This window comes from Nansenia antarctica (assembly GCF_963989245.1).
Source record: "Nansenia antarctica genome assembly, chromosome: 1".
Lineage (NCBI taxonomy): Eukaryota > Metazoa > Chordata > Actinopteri > Argentiniformes > Microstomatidae > Nansenia > Nansenia antarctica.
Window position 1 is genome coordinate 29,470,734 of NC_137674.1, and position 14,148 is coordinate 29,484,881.

Here is a 14,148-nt window from a genome sequence, read left to right on the forward strand (position 1 = left end):
ACATTTACAACAGGGCTGTCCTGGCCCACCATAGAGAACAAAATGGTTAAAATGCAAATGTACAATGTAACAACATTAATTTTGTTCTAGATCTGAATTTAGCTCTACATTTTTATTGAGTACCTTACTGTCCATGCACACGTCTTACAGAACTCAGGGTTACGAATGGGTGGGCTGGTGTGATGAGGAGAGGAGATGTTCCTTCCATGTTTGGAGACCATCTCCTCGCCTCCATCTCCTGGCCTCCAGACATTCCTGGACAGCGCGCGCTTTTCCCACCAGCCGGTTTCCTTGGAAACACATCAAACAGCGTCCGTGTCAGTGATAGCCTCGAGGCTAGCCGGCTAACCTGACAACAGTGACAACAACTCGTGGGAAAACGAGAGAGAAAGCTAAACCTACCTCAACAACAACAACAACAACAACAACAACAACAACAACAAAAAAGGACTTCACATTATGATCCACTTCATATGATGCTGCGCGACCGAGAAGCAGTTAGTCCGTATCTCCTAACTTGCTAACCTTTTGACTTGTGACCCGTGTGTTTCCTTCGTTACTGGCCACTCATCATGTCCGGCAGAGCCGCGCTGACACAGCCTCCGACCAAAACCATCGTCGTCTACAGGAACGGGGATGCTTTCTTTCCCGGGCGAAAGTTTGTACTCAACCAGCGTCAGGTGTCCACTTTTGACATCTTTCTCAGCTCGGTCACCCGCGTGATCGAGGCTCCTTTCGGGGCGGTGAGGAACGTTTACACCCCCAGAGAAGGGCACAGGGTCCTGGACCTGGACCACCTGCAGCACGGAGAGAGATACGTGGCCGCCGGGGGAGAGCGCTTCAAACAGCTGGAGTAGGTACCCTGTCATTAGACCGCACTGACGAGGATGTGGGATTGCTCAAATGCCCTGGTTGCTGATGCATGTAGACACTAGACACTACTTAGTGATCAAGCTAAACATCCAGGGGTTTAATTTGACCCCAAATCAAATGATCAAATGTGATTGAAACCAGTGAGATGTTGTCATTTAAGTGGCCACTTTGGTTTTTTATCTTCTAGTTATAACCACATAACAACAAAGAAGCCACAGAAAAAGAAGAGTAAACCGGTAAGGGCCACTGAATAACTTTATATTGCTACATCGTTTATTTAAAAAAAAAAAAAAAATGTTTTGGGACTTGGAATAGCATCATCATCTGCTTGTTATCCTTATCAAAATTGCATTTTCCCCCATGCAATGTTTTGTGACTGCAATTTGAGGCGAAAGCACCCTACTAAGAGTCTAGCCGTCCATTTGTCTCTGTGATAAGCCAACTTTTCTTTTCTCATTTAGATTCGCTATAAGATACAGTCTTAGTAAGGTAGGGTCTTAGTAATAACCATGAAATAAACTGTATTTCATTCTCTGTTTTGAATCACAGATACGACCTGTTGTCCACAGCACAATAGTAGTTTCTGCCCGCTGGAGGAAAATTATCAATGAGTCATGCATCATCAAGTGAGTATGGATCTTCAAGAAGCCTGTTACCTTATTCTGCACTGGCAAATGTCTGCATTGAGATGGGATGTAAAATATTCAATATCTAACTCCTTTGGTCATCAGTTGTGTCAGCTGTACATTTTCCAAGTGTAATTTTCAAGCCACTTATTTATTTAACTCGTAGGCCAACTCGATTTCTGATGTTGAAAATGTTGAGAATGCAATCCACTTTTCATGCACAGAGGTACTGAGTTGTTGACGTGTTGTTGTATTTTTTTGTAGTGTTTTTACCAATGGAGATGTCTTGGTTGCTCCAGCTCGGATACTGATACCAAAGTATACTCTTACAAACTGGGAAAGTGTGTTGGCCATGGTGACTGAGAGGGTACACCTGCGCACTGGCGCTGTGCACAGGTAGGAGGGGCCACAGCAGATCTTTACCATCGTTATTGTATCTGGTATAAAATGAAACCCATTGATCCAACTCTTAGCAGTGATCGCATGTCTAAAACTCAGTTGAACTGGTAGATCATTCAAGACACGTTTCTACTTCTCTGCACTGTCACTTGATTCCCCCTCATCATTCCGTATTAACGATGGCAGATGTGCTCTGATGTCTTATTTTTCCATATATCTTATTTTTCAACGTCTCTTGCGGCCAGACTGTGCATGTTAGACGGGACACCCCTGCGTGGTCCATTTGACCTGGAGAACAACCAGTTCTATGTGGCCGTGGGTGCAGAGAGGTTCAGGTCCTTACTCTACTCCCAGGGGGGCCCCAACAAAGTGGGTCTCCAACAAATGGATAGTTTAGGCCTCCGGAACAATTGTCAGCCTCACAGGTAAAACAACATCTTTCTCTCAAGAAGTAACTCCGATTATGTCCATTTATTATATGCTCTAATCTGTTCATTTGATGTATTCATGAAATCATTTTGGTTTCATGTTGTTCTCACTTTCTTCCTTTTTCTCCCCCTCAGAGTCAGCAACGAGTGTCTACCAGCAATTAGGAGAGGCAGAAACCAATACGCAAAGGATGTGGTGAGCACTGTGTACTCTTGCTTCACAATCACCCTATCACTGTACGGTTGTAGAAAACAGCCCCCGTAATCACTAAGTGGTTGTTTTTTCCCCCCACAAGAGTGTGTTTTGTACCGTATCCATTACCTTTACTCCTGAAACAGGAGCGTTGGCCTTCCGCCTACAGAACAGTACACAGTTGAAAAGAACGCCTTCGCACACAGTATTTCAATTAACATCTCCGTCGCAGGAGAGCCCCCTATGCAGTGTGTGGTTCGTTACGAGGCAGTCCTATCATCAATCAATGTCAGAGGGAGGCATTGACTTAGCATCGCCTTCCACTCTGATAGGTACTCCCTATAGGAGCCTGTGAGCCTGGCCCACTTGATCAAGTGCAGAGAGTCTCATAGACTCAACATATTCACCTGGGGACCGAAAGCAAAAAAAAAAAAGAATCTCTCATTCCACCAGAACCAAGACAATTTCTATTGTGATTGAGTAGACAGTGGAAATGTGTTGCAGTCATGTGAGACTGCAGGGCCCAGAGATGAGCAGAGCAACAACAACCACAACAACAATAACAACAACAACAACAACAACGTTCATAAACAAGGGAGGAAGAGAGGTTGCAGACTCAGCGGTTCAGGGAGAGACACGTCTGCGTTGCGTTGTGAGATATGTCTGACATCTGATTCTTCTAACCATGAAAGATGGCGGTGTGGCATATGTCAAATCCTTTTCTGATGGTGAAAAATAGCAGCTTTTTAACCCTTGAGGGGCTATAAACAAACACATTAGGATTCAACAACAGGATAAAAATGTAAAGCCGATAAAGCTACAAATTACAGTAGGTCGATTAGGAAATCGGTAGTCAATTAGTTGATCAGTAGTCAATTAGGAGAATTAATTACTTAAACGTTTAGGAAATAATAGAATTGGGCATACGTAAACAAAATGTAAAAACGTTATTTTTTTAAAGCAATACCATATCCATGAGGTACAGTAAAGTCCATGTAGTTTAAATCCTACCAACAAAAATAAATTCCCCTATCCACCTGAAGAGGGAGACAGAGACAGAGACATGTCCTCACCCTGCCTCCCTGCTAGCTGATCCACTGTTGCTCATTCACTGGAAATGTTACCTTACTTCTGGGTCCCACTCCCTCTTGCCTGATCCCTCATGAATACATAAATATGATTTGACCAGACTTAATGAGGACCTTTCAGACTGAGAGAGAGAGAGAGAGAGAGAGAGAGAGAGAGAGAGAGAGAGAGAGAGAGAGAGAGAGAGAGAGAGGAGAGAGAGAGAGAGAGAGAGAGAGAGAGTTTCACGTGAGTGAAATGCTTCACTGTAGCTTGATCCGTCAGCTGGTTTAGCCTGCTGATTATACACATACATTTATAGGGTCATATCCGTCATTAATTTCAGTTTGACCTCACAAAGCGACAGCAGTCAGATTTCAAACGTCTGTAAAGAAAAAAAAAAAGAGGAAAAAATTATAATCTAGTAACATGTTTCCGAGGAGAGTGCCTGTGTAAAATGTAACCTTGTCCAGTAACCTTGCTGCATGGCGGTGTGTCTCTGTCTGCAGCCCTCCTCCCCAGCAGTGGCCCAGTGAGGCTGGGCTGGACAGCTGGAGCAGAACACTGAAGCCTGCAGCACTGAGGCTGCTGCAGGGTCTGGTGGCATTTACACCACAGTCCCATTGGCAACTTCTCTAGATGCTGCTGAGACAGGGTGTGGGTGACGATGAGGGAGGGGCTGGGAGAGGGTGAGGGTGAGGGTGGAGGGGGAGGGTGAGGATGAGGGAGTGTATTGGTGGTTACAGTGATTCATTTCCTGCTTTGAGCTCCACTGAGCACGGTACTGCGGGGTGGTGACACTCTGGTCCCAGATGCAGTCAACCTGGACATACGACGACTCTGCGGACGACTCAGCAAGAGAGCGACATGACATCAGCGGAGACTCGCCCCTCCCTAACCCCTCCCTACCCCTATATCTATCTCTCTCTCTCTCTCTCTGTTCTCCTGTGATCTCATCGTTCAGAGGGAGAGGAGGAAGTGGCGATGCCCAGAGGAGAAGCTCTACCCCGGGCCGGCCGCCTCCTGTCTGTCTTCCCTCTGAGGGACAAGGCAACGAGGGGTTGGCTCTGGCTGTTTGATCCCTCCTGCCTCCATGTGGTTGGAGGTTGGTAGCTGTGCACCCAAACGGGACCCCCCCCTCCCTCCAGCCCTCACGTCCCTCCACCCCCCCCTCCAGCGGCCCCCCGGCGGCCCCCACTATCATATCCCAGTGTCCTCCCGTTGACTCCTCCACGCTGCCACTTGAGAGGCCAGAGATTACTCGCTCCACTTTACTCCTCTCCGCCTTCCTGTCCCTCCAGAGCCATTCTCACACTGATTCCACCAGCCAGCCAGACTCTCTCTCTCTCTCTCTCTCTCTCCCTCTCTCTCTCCGGGCCCTGATAGACACAGACACGGCTGCCCTCCTCCCACAGGAGACACGCAGAGATGTAATGCGGAACGGGAGAGGCAATGACTTCAGCTTTTCCATTTTCTGTTGTACTCTCCTGTTCATTCCCAGAGCTCCTATTTTGTCCCTCTCTTCTCTTCCCCCCAAAACGGGGCACGAATCTCTGCTGTTTATTTAGATGAGATCTACACTATTTACATTTAGCCATGAGGCTACAAGTTGTGTTTACTTTTCGGATATTTCACGATGGATTGTGAGATTTTGATTGTGGACTTTTCAGTTTACAGATTTAAAAGACTGATGAGATCATGCGGGATTGCATTATGAAAATCCATTCTGGTGTTTATTCATGTCGAAATGTGCTAAAAATACCAGCGAAAACGCTGAATTAAGTGAGGAACATACTGCAACAACATTTTCACACTCGCGAAACAACAATGATGTCATCAGCGATCAAAGACAAGTTGCTCAGTTTCATTCGCTCTGAAGTGTTTACATATGGCATGGCGGAGCCAAGCCGACAAGGTGGCACAGCGCCCCCTCTTCCGTTCTTTGGGGAGAACCCCGGGATGAAATTGGATTAACAGCAAAGCAGCGCTTCAGCGTACAGTACTTCTGCCTTTGATCTTGTAGTTTGGACACCATGAGCGAACTCAGATTCAACTCTCCCTCACTGAATATCCCAGGCAAAACTTCTTTCCTTTTTGTTGTTATATTATTCTTTCTCTCTCTCTTTGCCCACCAACGGCTAGTACGAATTCAAAAGAATATCAACTGACTTCTGCCTCGGCATTAAAAAGAAAGCAAACAACTAGAAAGAGAGGAACACGCCGCTCTATTCCCAAGACTCCATGTTAGTGGGCTTGCAAACACCACTGCCCCGAAGTGTGTTCTTGTGGAAGCCTGAGATCAGTACAGAAACCCCTGAGCCTGCCTTGGGAGCCAGCCAACTTCAGTAAAAGCACTAGTAGCTGCCTGGGAAGAAAGACATTAAGTCTGCTCTTCTGTTCTCATCCCTCTGAGGGAGACATAGCTCACCTGGCTACCTCCACTGTGGACCAGCAGCCTGCTAGGAGAAAATTGCCTTTTGTGGGAGCATTAATTCACAAGTGCACCCCGTTGTGTGAGCATCACTCTCAACTCACCTTCCCACTGCTCTTTTCTCTTTCTCCCTCTCTCACCCCCCCCCCCCCCCTCGCTCTCTTTCTCTACCCCCCCCCCCCCCCCCCCGACTCCCCTAACTCTCTCCCTCTCTCCTCTGCTCTCCTTCTCCTCCTCCTACCATCCAAGCTCCCTTTTTTCCATCAATAAGCGCCTACCGTACCATCTGGCCAGGACTCCCTTCTCCCACTTTAAGCTCGTTTGGATTTTCATTGTTTGATCTGGCTTGATAAATAAGACGAATGCAGTTAGAAATTCATGGCTGCCCCCATTTCATCAATAAATGATTAGTTTGCTGCTCTCCCTGGTGATTGATAGGTTGTGCACCAGATGTATTGGAACCAGATGAATTCAATACAGCGGGGAGGCGCAGGGGAGCTACAAAGCATATCAGCTCATGAAAAATTGAGGTCAATGGAAAATGTAAAAAAAAAAAAAAAAACGGGGTAAAAGAAGAAAGAACAGGTTTATTTTTTTCCCCATTGAAGCACATTAGAGCTCTCACTAAACAAAAGCTCTCTCTTAACAAAACACAAATACATCATTGGTGATGAATCTCAATGGCCTGATATAAGAGCGGCGTCGTTCCCTCCGTTGATCCACGGAGCCTTTTTGTGTTTGATGTAGTTTGCGCACGCGGGGCCTGGAGAGGACCTTGAGCACACAGCCAGGGGCCATCCCAAGAACTACACAGACTCCTACTTCTACGCCAAGCCAGACAGAGAGAGGTCCAAACAGCACAAGCAGGTGTCCACAATCCCACTGCTGTTCTCAACGGGGGGTAAGTAGAACAGTCCTATAGAAGCGCTCCCCCAATAGTTATTGTATGTTTTTCCCACATCCCCCCTCTCTCTCTCTCTCTCTCTCTCTCTCTCTCTCTCTCTCTCTCTCTCTCTCTCTCTCTCTCTCTCTCTCTCTCTCTCTCTCTCTCTCTCTCTCTCTCTCTCTCTCTCTCTCTCTCTCTCTCTCTCTCTGTGATATGAATTGGATCTTTTTTTATTTTTTTTAAGGGCAAGGTTTTCTTAAGGTAGCAATGTGTGTGCGTGTGTGTATGTGTGTGTGTGCATGTGTGTGTGTGTGTGTGTGTGTGTGCGCGCGCGCGCATGTGTGTGTGTGCGCGCGCGTGAGTGTGTGTGTCTAAATGTGTGTGGTGAGGAGATAGCAGAGGCATGTGGAGGGCTTTCTTTGAATTCCCAACCTGTTTCTCCAAAGTCAACTTACATCAGGGGGGATGCGGAACAGCCTTTCTCCCCGCCGCCTTTCAAAGAATGGAACTCTGTTGCCGTGAATATTAAAACGAACAAGGCTTCAAACACCATAAAGCGCTCTAAATCATAGATGAATACAATCAGGCCATTTTGTAGAATATTCTATCCAGAAAGCATCGTTAACTGTGCCAGGAAAACAAAATGCTCCAATTTTCTTCTGATGGGGGGAATCAAAACGATCATAAGTTATTCATCACAATCATATAGAGGAGAGATCATAAAGATGACAAAATTGTCTTGTAGATTGATGGTATTTAGCTTCATGGCAATTAGACAGTTTGAATGTGATATATAACACATACAGTACACAGTAATTGCGCCATTGCCACTAACAGTTGGTTGGACTGCTGTTCGATAGTTATTATGCCGGGGGTGTCTTGTTTTACACACACACACACACACACACACACACACACACACACACACACACACACACATACGATAGTCTGCAAATTCCAAACTCAAAGGCGCACACACACACACACACACACACACACACACATCCTGGACCAGAGACACAATGACATCATAGAGAGTGAGTAATTGCGGCAGTTTGAGAGCTGCCATCATTTCACACATTACCGCCGAGGCAGCAGTCCTCGTGACAGAGTCCAGTTTCCTCCACTCACGTCGGGGGCCTCTGCATTAGCGCCTGATTGGCTGTCTGCAGACTGCAGCCCCTGCTTGTCAAAGTGCTCCACCAAAGTCTACGGACACTTTCTTTTTTGATACTTGATCATCCGGGCGGTGGGACGGCCCTCCAAAACTCATTACTAATGGTTTAAAGAGAAAAAAGAGGGAAAAATCCATAGGCTTCCTCTTTAACTACATCACCGCTCCCCCCTCAGGGGGCGATCAGCCATGCCGGGGCCTCTGAGTACTGTTGGCAGGCGGCCGCTAGCACCGAGTGCAGGAAGGCGCTAACCGCCCTGGCAGCGGATCATTTTCATTCTCTCTTTCATGGTCTTGTTTTAGAACTCGATAGGCCAAAGGATTCATCCCTGTGGAACTGAACACCTCATGCTACTGTAGCTAGCTTCACGCTTCAGTTTTTTACCGAGTTGATAACATCAACACGTCCATTATTTTTTGTGTTATTTGAACACTAATAATAACGTGTAATGGCCTAGTAGTTACCTGTCGTTACACCTTATGAAAACAAATCACCAAACACAATTCCAATAGTTAAAAGGTCTATTCGCCTACGCTCCTAAATCTCGACATCCTCTCCGGCAGCCGTAGATTTCACAATTCAGCACTCTGTGTGTTTTTGTTACACCGAACATCAAACGTTGCTTGTCACTGTCAGTTAGTTTCACGGAGGGTGGTCAAAGTTGTGGCAGAGAAATCTTGGCTTGCAGTAACCTTTAGGTCTGTCTGTGTATGTGTGCTCTCTAAATAAATAAATACTTTGACAGGATCATTGATCACCTCTGAAGTAAGAGAGAGAGAGAGAGAGAGAGAGGGAGGGAGGGAGAAAGAGAGGGAGAGCGAGCAAGAGAGAGAGAGTGAGAGAGAGAGAGAGAGAGAAAGAGAGAAAGACAGAGAGAGAGAGAGAGGAGTAGAGTGGAAGAGGGGGGCTGACTGCCAGTATTAGAGGTAATTGTGATTAATCACTTTCCTCAGAGGGCGGTGTGTTCAGAGCGAAAGACAAAAGGAGGGAAACTGTGGGAGCGACGGAGGTTCCGGAGGAGTGCAGAGTGAAGGTGGACTTGCCAATAGATCAGGTACAAGTACATCTGCCTGGCTGAGCCCTGCGCCGGTGACCTCTAGAGAATGCTCAGGAAACAATTAGACCTGCTCCTGTCTTCAGAGGCTCTACGTCCTGAACAACAAGAGGCAGAATGTATAAGAATAAGTGCTGTAAATTGTTGTTGGTGTTGTTGTTGTTGTTGTTTTACGGTATGTTGAACACAATGATGTGTAATTTAGGCTACTGTTCGATATGTTAAACACCGTTATGCCACTGTATGTCAGAGCCCTTAGTTTTTTTTATTGTAAGCACAACTTGCTATATATACACTACTATGTATGTCAATAAGAATAAGTTAATTAATGAAAAACATAAAAAACATAAATGAATAAATGCATGTTACTGTACGTAAATAAACTGTAAATCAAGTTTGATTGATTATAGAGATGCCTCCACTTCCTGGTTCCACAGGAAGAGGCCCGGGTGGTGGAGGAGGAGCAGTGTGAACGTGAGGGGTACTCCCGGCCAGGCAGTGGGGCCTCCAGCCTCCAGAGGCCTCTGTCTGCAGCCTCCCACAGCTCCAGGAAGGTCAGTGGACAGCGGCCATGTCTGGTAGCGCTGTTATCTCTCTGACAGACGTGTTAACCAGTGTTACCTATGAGGCAACAGATGTGAACCCAGACTGTGTGTGTGTATGTGTGCGTGCGTGCGTGTGTGTGTGTGTGTGTCTCTTTCTCTTTCCCTCTCCCTCTCTCTCTCTCCCTCCTTCTCTCTCCCTCTCTCTCTCTCTCCCTCTCTCTCTCTCCCTCCTTCTCTCTCCCTGACTCTCTCCCTCTCCCTCTGTGTCAGGACTCAGCCAATGCGTCGTCAGGTCCAGGAGAGTCAGGGAGAGGCACGAGCCTCACCAGTCACAGAGACAGAGGACCAAAGTCACCTCTAGAACCAGAGCATCAGGTACCTACCGTAGGGGAGGACCGGTGTGTTAACCCCACTGGATGGAGGAGGCCTTGTGTACAGCAAAGAGGGATGGAGGGAGCGCAGAGCAACTAGATGGAGGCCTTGTGTACAGGATAGAGGGATGGAGGGAGTGCAAAGGGACGGAGGGAGTGCAAAGGGACGGAGGGAGCGCAGAGCAACTAGATGGAGGCCTTGTGTACAGGATAGAGGGATGGAGGGAGTGCAAAGGGACGGAGGGAGTGCAAAGGGACGGAGGGAGTGCAAAGGGACGGAGGGAGTGCAAAGGGATGGAGGGAGTGCAAAGGGACGGAGGGAGTGCAAAGGGACGGAGGGAGTGCAAAGGGACGGAGGGAGTGCAAAGGGATGGAGGGAGTGCAAAGGGACGGAGGGAGTGCAAAGGGACGGAGGGAGTGCAAAGGGACGGAGGGAGTGCAAAGGGATGGAGGGAGTGCAGCCGATTTTATTAGACCGGGGAGATGTAGAATGGTCTTATTAGTGTAGAAATACCATAACCACATTTACCGGCGGGTGATTTCTGTTCCTTTATTCCAGTTATTATTACAGGCGTCATGACGGATGGTGCAGCGTGGCGTGTGTATACAGATGTTCCCGCGCGGGTTGTGTGCTCTCTAGAAATTACACTCATTTAAATACACTTATTCTGGTCTAATAATCCTCCAGAGACCGCAGCGTGAACCTCATAACAGTGACGAACATATACAATAGTTGGGGTAATATTACTATTCCGTGCAATTTGATTCAGCTTTGGAAAATGAGAAGATATCGAGTCTTATTTAAGCAATCAATAACGCTGTAACATTTTCATTTAATGAAAACTATAATTTCCTGAGCAATGGCAATTACACTGCGGGGGGATGTTTTGGTGTGGCGATGGTTTTTTGCAGCGGTATGCACTTTTGTAATAAAGATATTCTTATCGAAATAATTATTGACTTCAGGGGGGCCGTTAGGACCTGGTTAAGGACCTCATCAATAGCTTTATTCATTACTTATGGCTTTCAGTCAGAAATTAGTATTGCTGAGTCAGTCTGACTATAGATTCTGACAATGACCGTTAGATAATGGGTCATAATGATGTTCCCCCTAATTCAGACTCAGCTCGTTTTGTGCAATCATCACTACCACCGCCGCCGCCACCACCACCACTGCACCCAACAACCTTTGATTTAGGACAGCTTTAAGCTAAGTGCAATTATCATTGAGGTATTCATTCACACTTTTTATGTTCCCGAAATCCGATACAGGCGAACAGCACGTGGTCGGGGATGGGAGTCGGACAAAATTAGCTGGGGTAGTGCAATGAGTGTATGGTATTGGAGTTAAATCAGGGGAAATCAATTCTGTGGTTTAATCTTGAGTGAGGGATACGTCTGAAGTTCGACTTGCAGAAGTTGAACACGTTTGGACAATGTCGTAGTGAGGGAATATGTGCAACGTTTGGTAGTCAGCTCAGGAGAATTTACTCAAAATGTATTTTTGTTGGCGTCGCTACATTTTACGCGTGCTACTTTGTCTTTTCTTTTCTCTCATAGATAGATAGATCTAGCAGGTGAAACTCGAAAGGCAACATTTTCTAGCTAAATAACATCAGCGCTATAACTCAGCTTCCTCTGACGTCCTCCTATGAAGATACGCTGGCTGTGGCCGTCTCCTCTGGCTGCCTGCAAGCCTCCTCATGTACAGTGTGAATGATAATAAGAGATACATTATATGTTCCTCCATGACTCATAGTTGAACGACAGTTTGAATGGATTGCCTTGCCTCTCCACTCTGGCCCTAGCTTGTGAAACCTCTCCCCATCCGTGTGCCGTATATATTGATGACCAAATTCAATTACATGATTGCATTCTCAGCCAAACGGCTCCTCTTTGCCTCTCTCAGTTTAAGTGATTCATTGCGTTGGGATTTGAATAGCGAATAGTTACAGTGGTGAGGTAGTGTTGTAATATTGACCCGGCTAGACAAATAAAGAATTACGAGTATCAGCAGATCTGTCAAAAGGAAGCATCAAGATGTCTGGTAGACGTCTGAAGGCCGGACTGTTCCAGTGGATTGATGTGGCGAGGGTGGTCGGAGCATAACAAGTTGAATGACATCCAGTATGATATGTTTCAAGATGGATCCTCTGGAGTTTTACTACTATATACAGTATATATATATATACAGTATATATATATATATATATATATTTATTTATATACTGTATATATTGCTGTAGGGATATGTTGTTAGATTGATAAATTGTGGTTCGGCGTGAATTTGTGCCGGACAAGGTTAGAGTTGTATAAGCCCGGGTTGATCTTCTGTTTACAACTATCGTTTGTTTTGATTTAACGATATCGGTTGATTTATCAGCCGGTCAGCTAAGCGTTTTTTCTTAATTAATATTGTTAGAAATGCCAATACGACTAGGGATGTTTGATCAATCGTCTTCCTCTTCTTAAGAGTCGTGTGATAAAAACAGATAGTTATTGATCCCCGCATCGACCCGCCCTATTCTCTGCCAATGCAATTTCTTTTCATTTGTCTTGTCCACTGTTTCTCCGGCTACTATTCCCCCCAGCTTAGGTTAGCTGTTTCAAAAGAGGCTCCTCCTCGCCTTTCTCATGCAAGGTCAACTATAATCAACCCCAGACAATGTCACCGGTCCTCCGACTGCAGAGGCATCCAAGATGGGGGTCTTTCCTCTGGGCTTTGAGAGGCCTGCTGCATTATACCATTCAATTACTGTTCATTAGACAGTGTACACTCATTAATCAGACTGAGATGTTGCTGCTAGTCCTCAACGGGCCATTGAACCAGGAGAGAAAAACACCACACACACACACACACACGCACTCGCACACGCACACACACACACACACACACACACACACACACACACACACACACACACACACTGTTCAGTCTGGCTTCCTGTCCCGAGATACTGTCTGTCTGTCGTAGTACAAAGACACAAAGACTGCACTCTGGAATCTAGCTACTGATAATGCCTCTGTTTTTAACTTCCTCTCTCTCTCTCTCTCTCTCTCTCTCTCTCTCTCTCTCTCTCTCTCTCTCTCTCTCTCTCTCTCTCTCTCTCTCTCTCTCCAGTACACTTAGCCTAGTCTGTGAATCTTAAGAAACCGAGCGCGTGCAAAAGATTTACAGCACATGCACCGTAGTATTAGGAATCCGATATATCATCCCGGGGAGTAACCTGACAGATTTAGTGAATCGGGGCACATATGCATCGAATATGACTAGATGATGATATGAGAAACTGATTTATGTTTTCCAGGAGACTAAAGAGGAGGCGGTGTCTTCCAAGCTGTGTGGAATACGGTCACGGCTGTCCAAGTATTTCAAGGGTAGGTTCGGTTCGCTTCATCAAAGCATAGTACACTGTAGTAGGAGTAGTAGTAGTAGTAGTAGTAGTAGTAGTAGTAGTAGTAGGGGGCACTGCGGCAGGCCCCCCCAGCCAACAACACCAGGAACACAACACAGCCATAAAGAGACCACTAATACACTCTTGCATTAGCAGCTTTCTCTCACATCTCACATGTCACCGTATCGGAGCCGATCGGGAGCCGTCGACATCTGGGACAGCTTCCGTACTTTATGGCTACCATCTGGCTGTGGGGTTAGCACTGCCATCTCCCATGACTTATTCTAGTATTAAAGGCACCTGCGCACGTCAAGGTGGGGGCGCTGGATTATTCGCCAGGCTTTACTTCTCCCATGGCCTCTGTAATTACCCACCCTGCCCCCCCACCGCCCCCCCCACCCCCCACCCACACACACCACAACCCCTCCACGACAGGAGATAGGGAAGGAGTGTTTGGTTTGTTACAGATTTGTTTGTTTGTTGCAATTTGGGGGCCCGATTTTCGTATTTGATCGAGAATGGCAAGAATATGATGATCCCAAGGATTTAAATATCAGAACGGCACTCCAAATCACGTACCGTACGCACAAGACATTCTGGTCATCCGTCCCATAATAATGAGAAAAAAACCCTGATATACCATAATAACAACATACCGTAATAACAAACCAGCCAAGCGGTAACCGTGATGTAAACATGACATTCTC

The 14,148-nt window shown here is 46.4% G+C and overlaps 1 protein-coding gene across 1 annotated transcript in view; it reads left to right on the forward strand.

Moving 5' to 3' along the window:
- Nucleotides 1–572: 572 nt before the first annotated feature.
- Nucleotides 573–14,148, forward strand: part of dcdc2c (doublecortin domain containing 2C) — a gene marked incomplete at both ends in the record, with an annotated part of 85,332 nt that continues 71,756 nt past the window's right edge. The window contains 10 exons of the mRNA XM_080548986.1: nt 573–853; nt 1,061–1,109; nt 1,423–1,499; nt 1,764–1,895; nt 2,144–2,323; nt 2,462–2,522; nt 6,763–6,916; nt 9,030–9,130; nt 9,568–9,684; nt 9,946–10,050. Of these exons, the coding sequence (XP_080405112.1) occupies nt 573–853; nt 1,061–1,109; nt 1,423–1,499; nt 1,764–1,895; nt 2,144–2,323; nt 2,462–2,522; nt 6,763–6,916; nt 9,030–9,130; nt 9,568–9,684; nt 9,946–10,050 (1,257 nt within the window). The remainder of the gene's footprint in view (nt 854–1,060; nt 1,110–1,422; nt 1,500–1,763; nt 1,896–2,143; nt 2,324–2,461; nt 2,523–6,762; nt 6,917–9,029; nt 9,131–9,567; nt 9,685–9,945; nt 10,051–14,148) is intronic.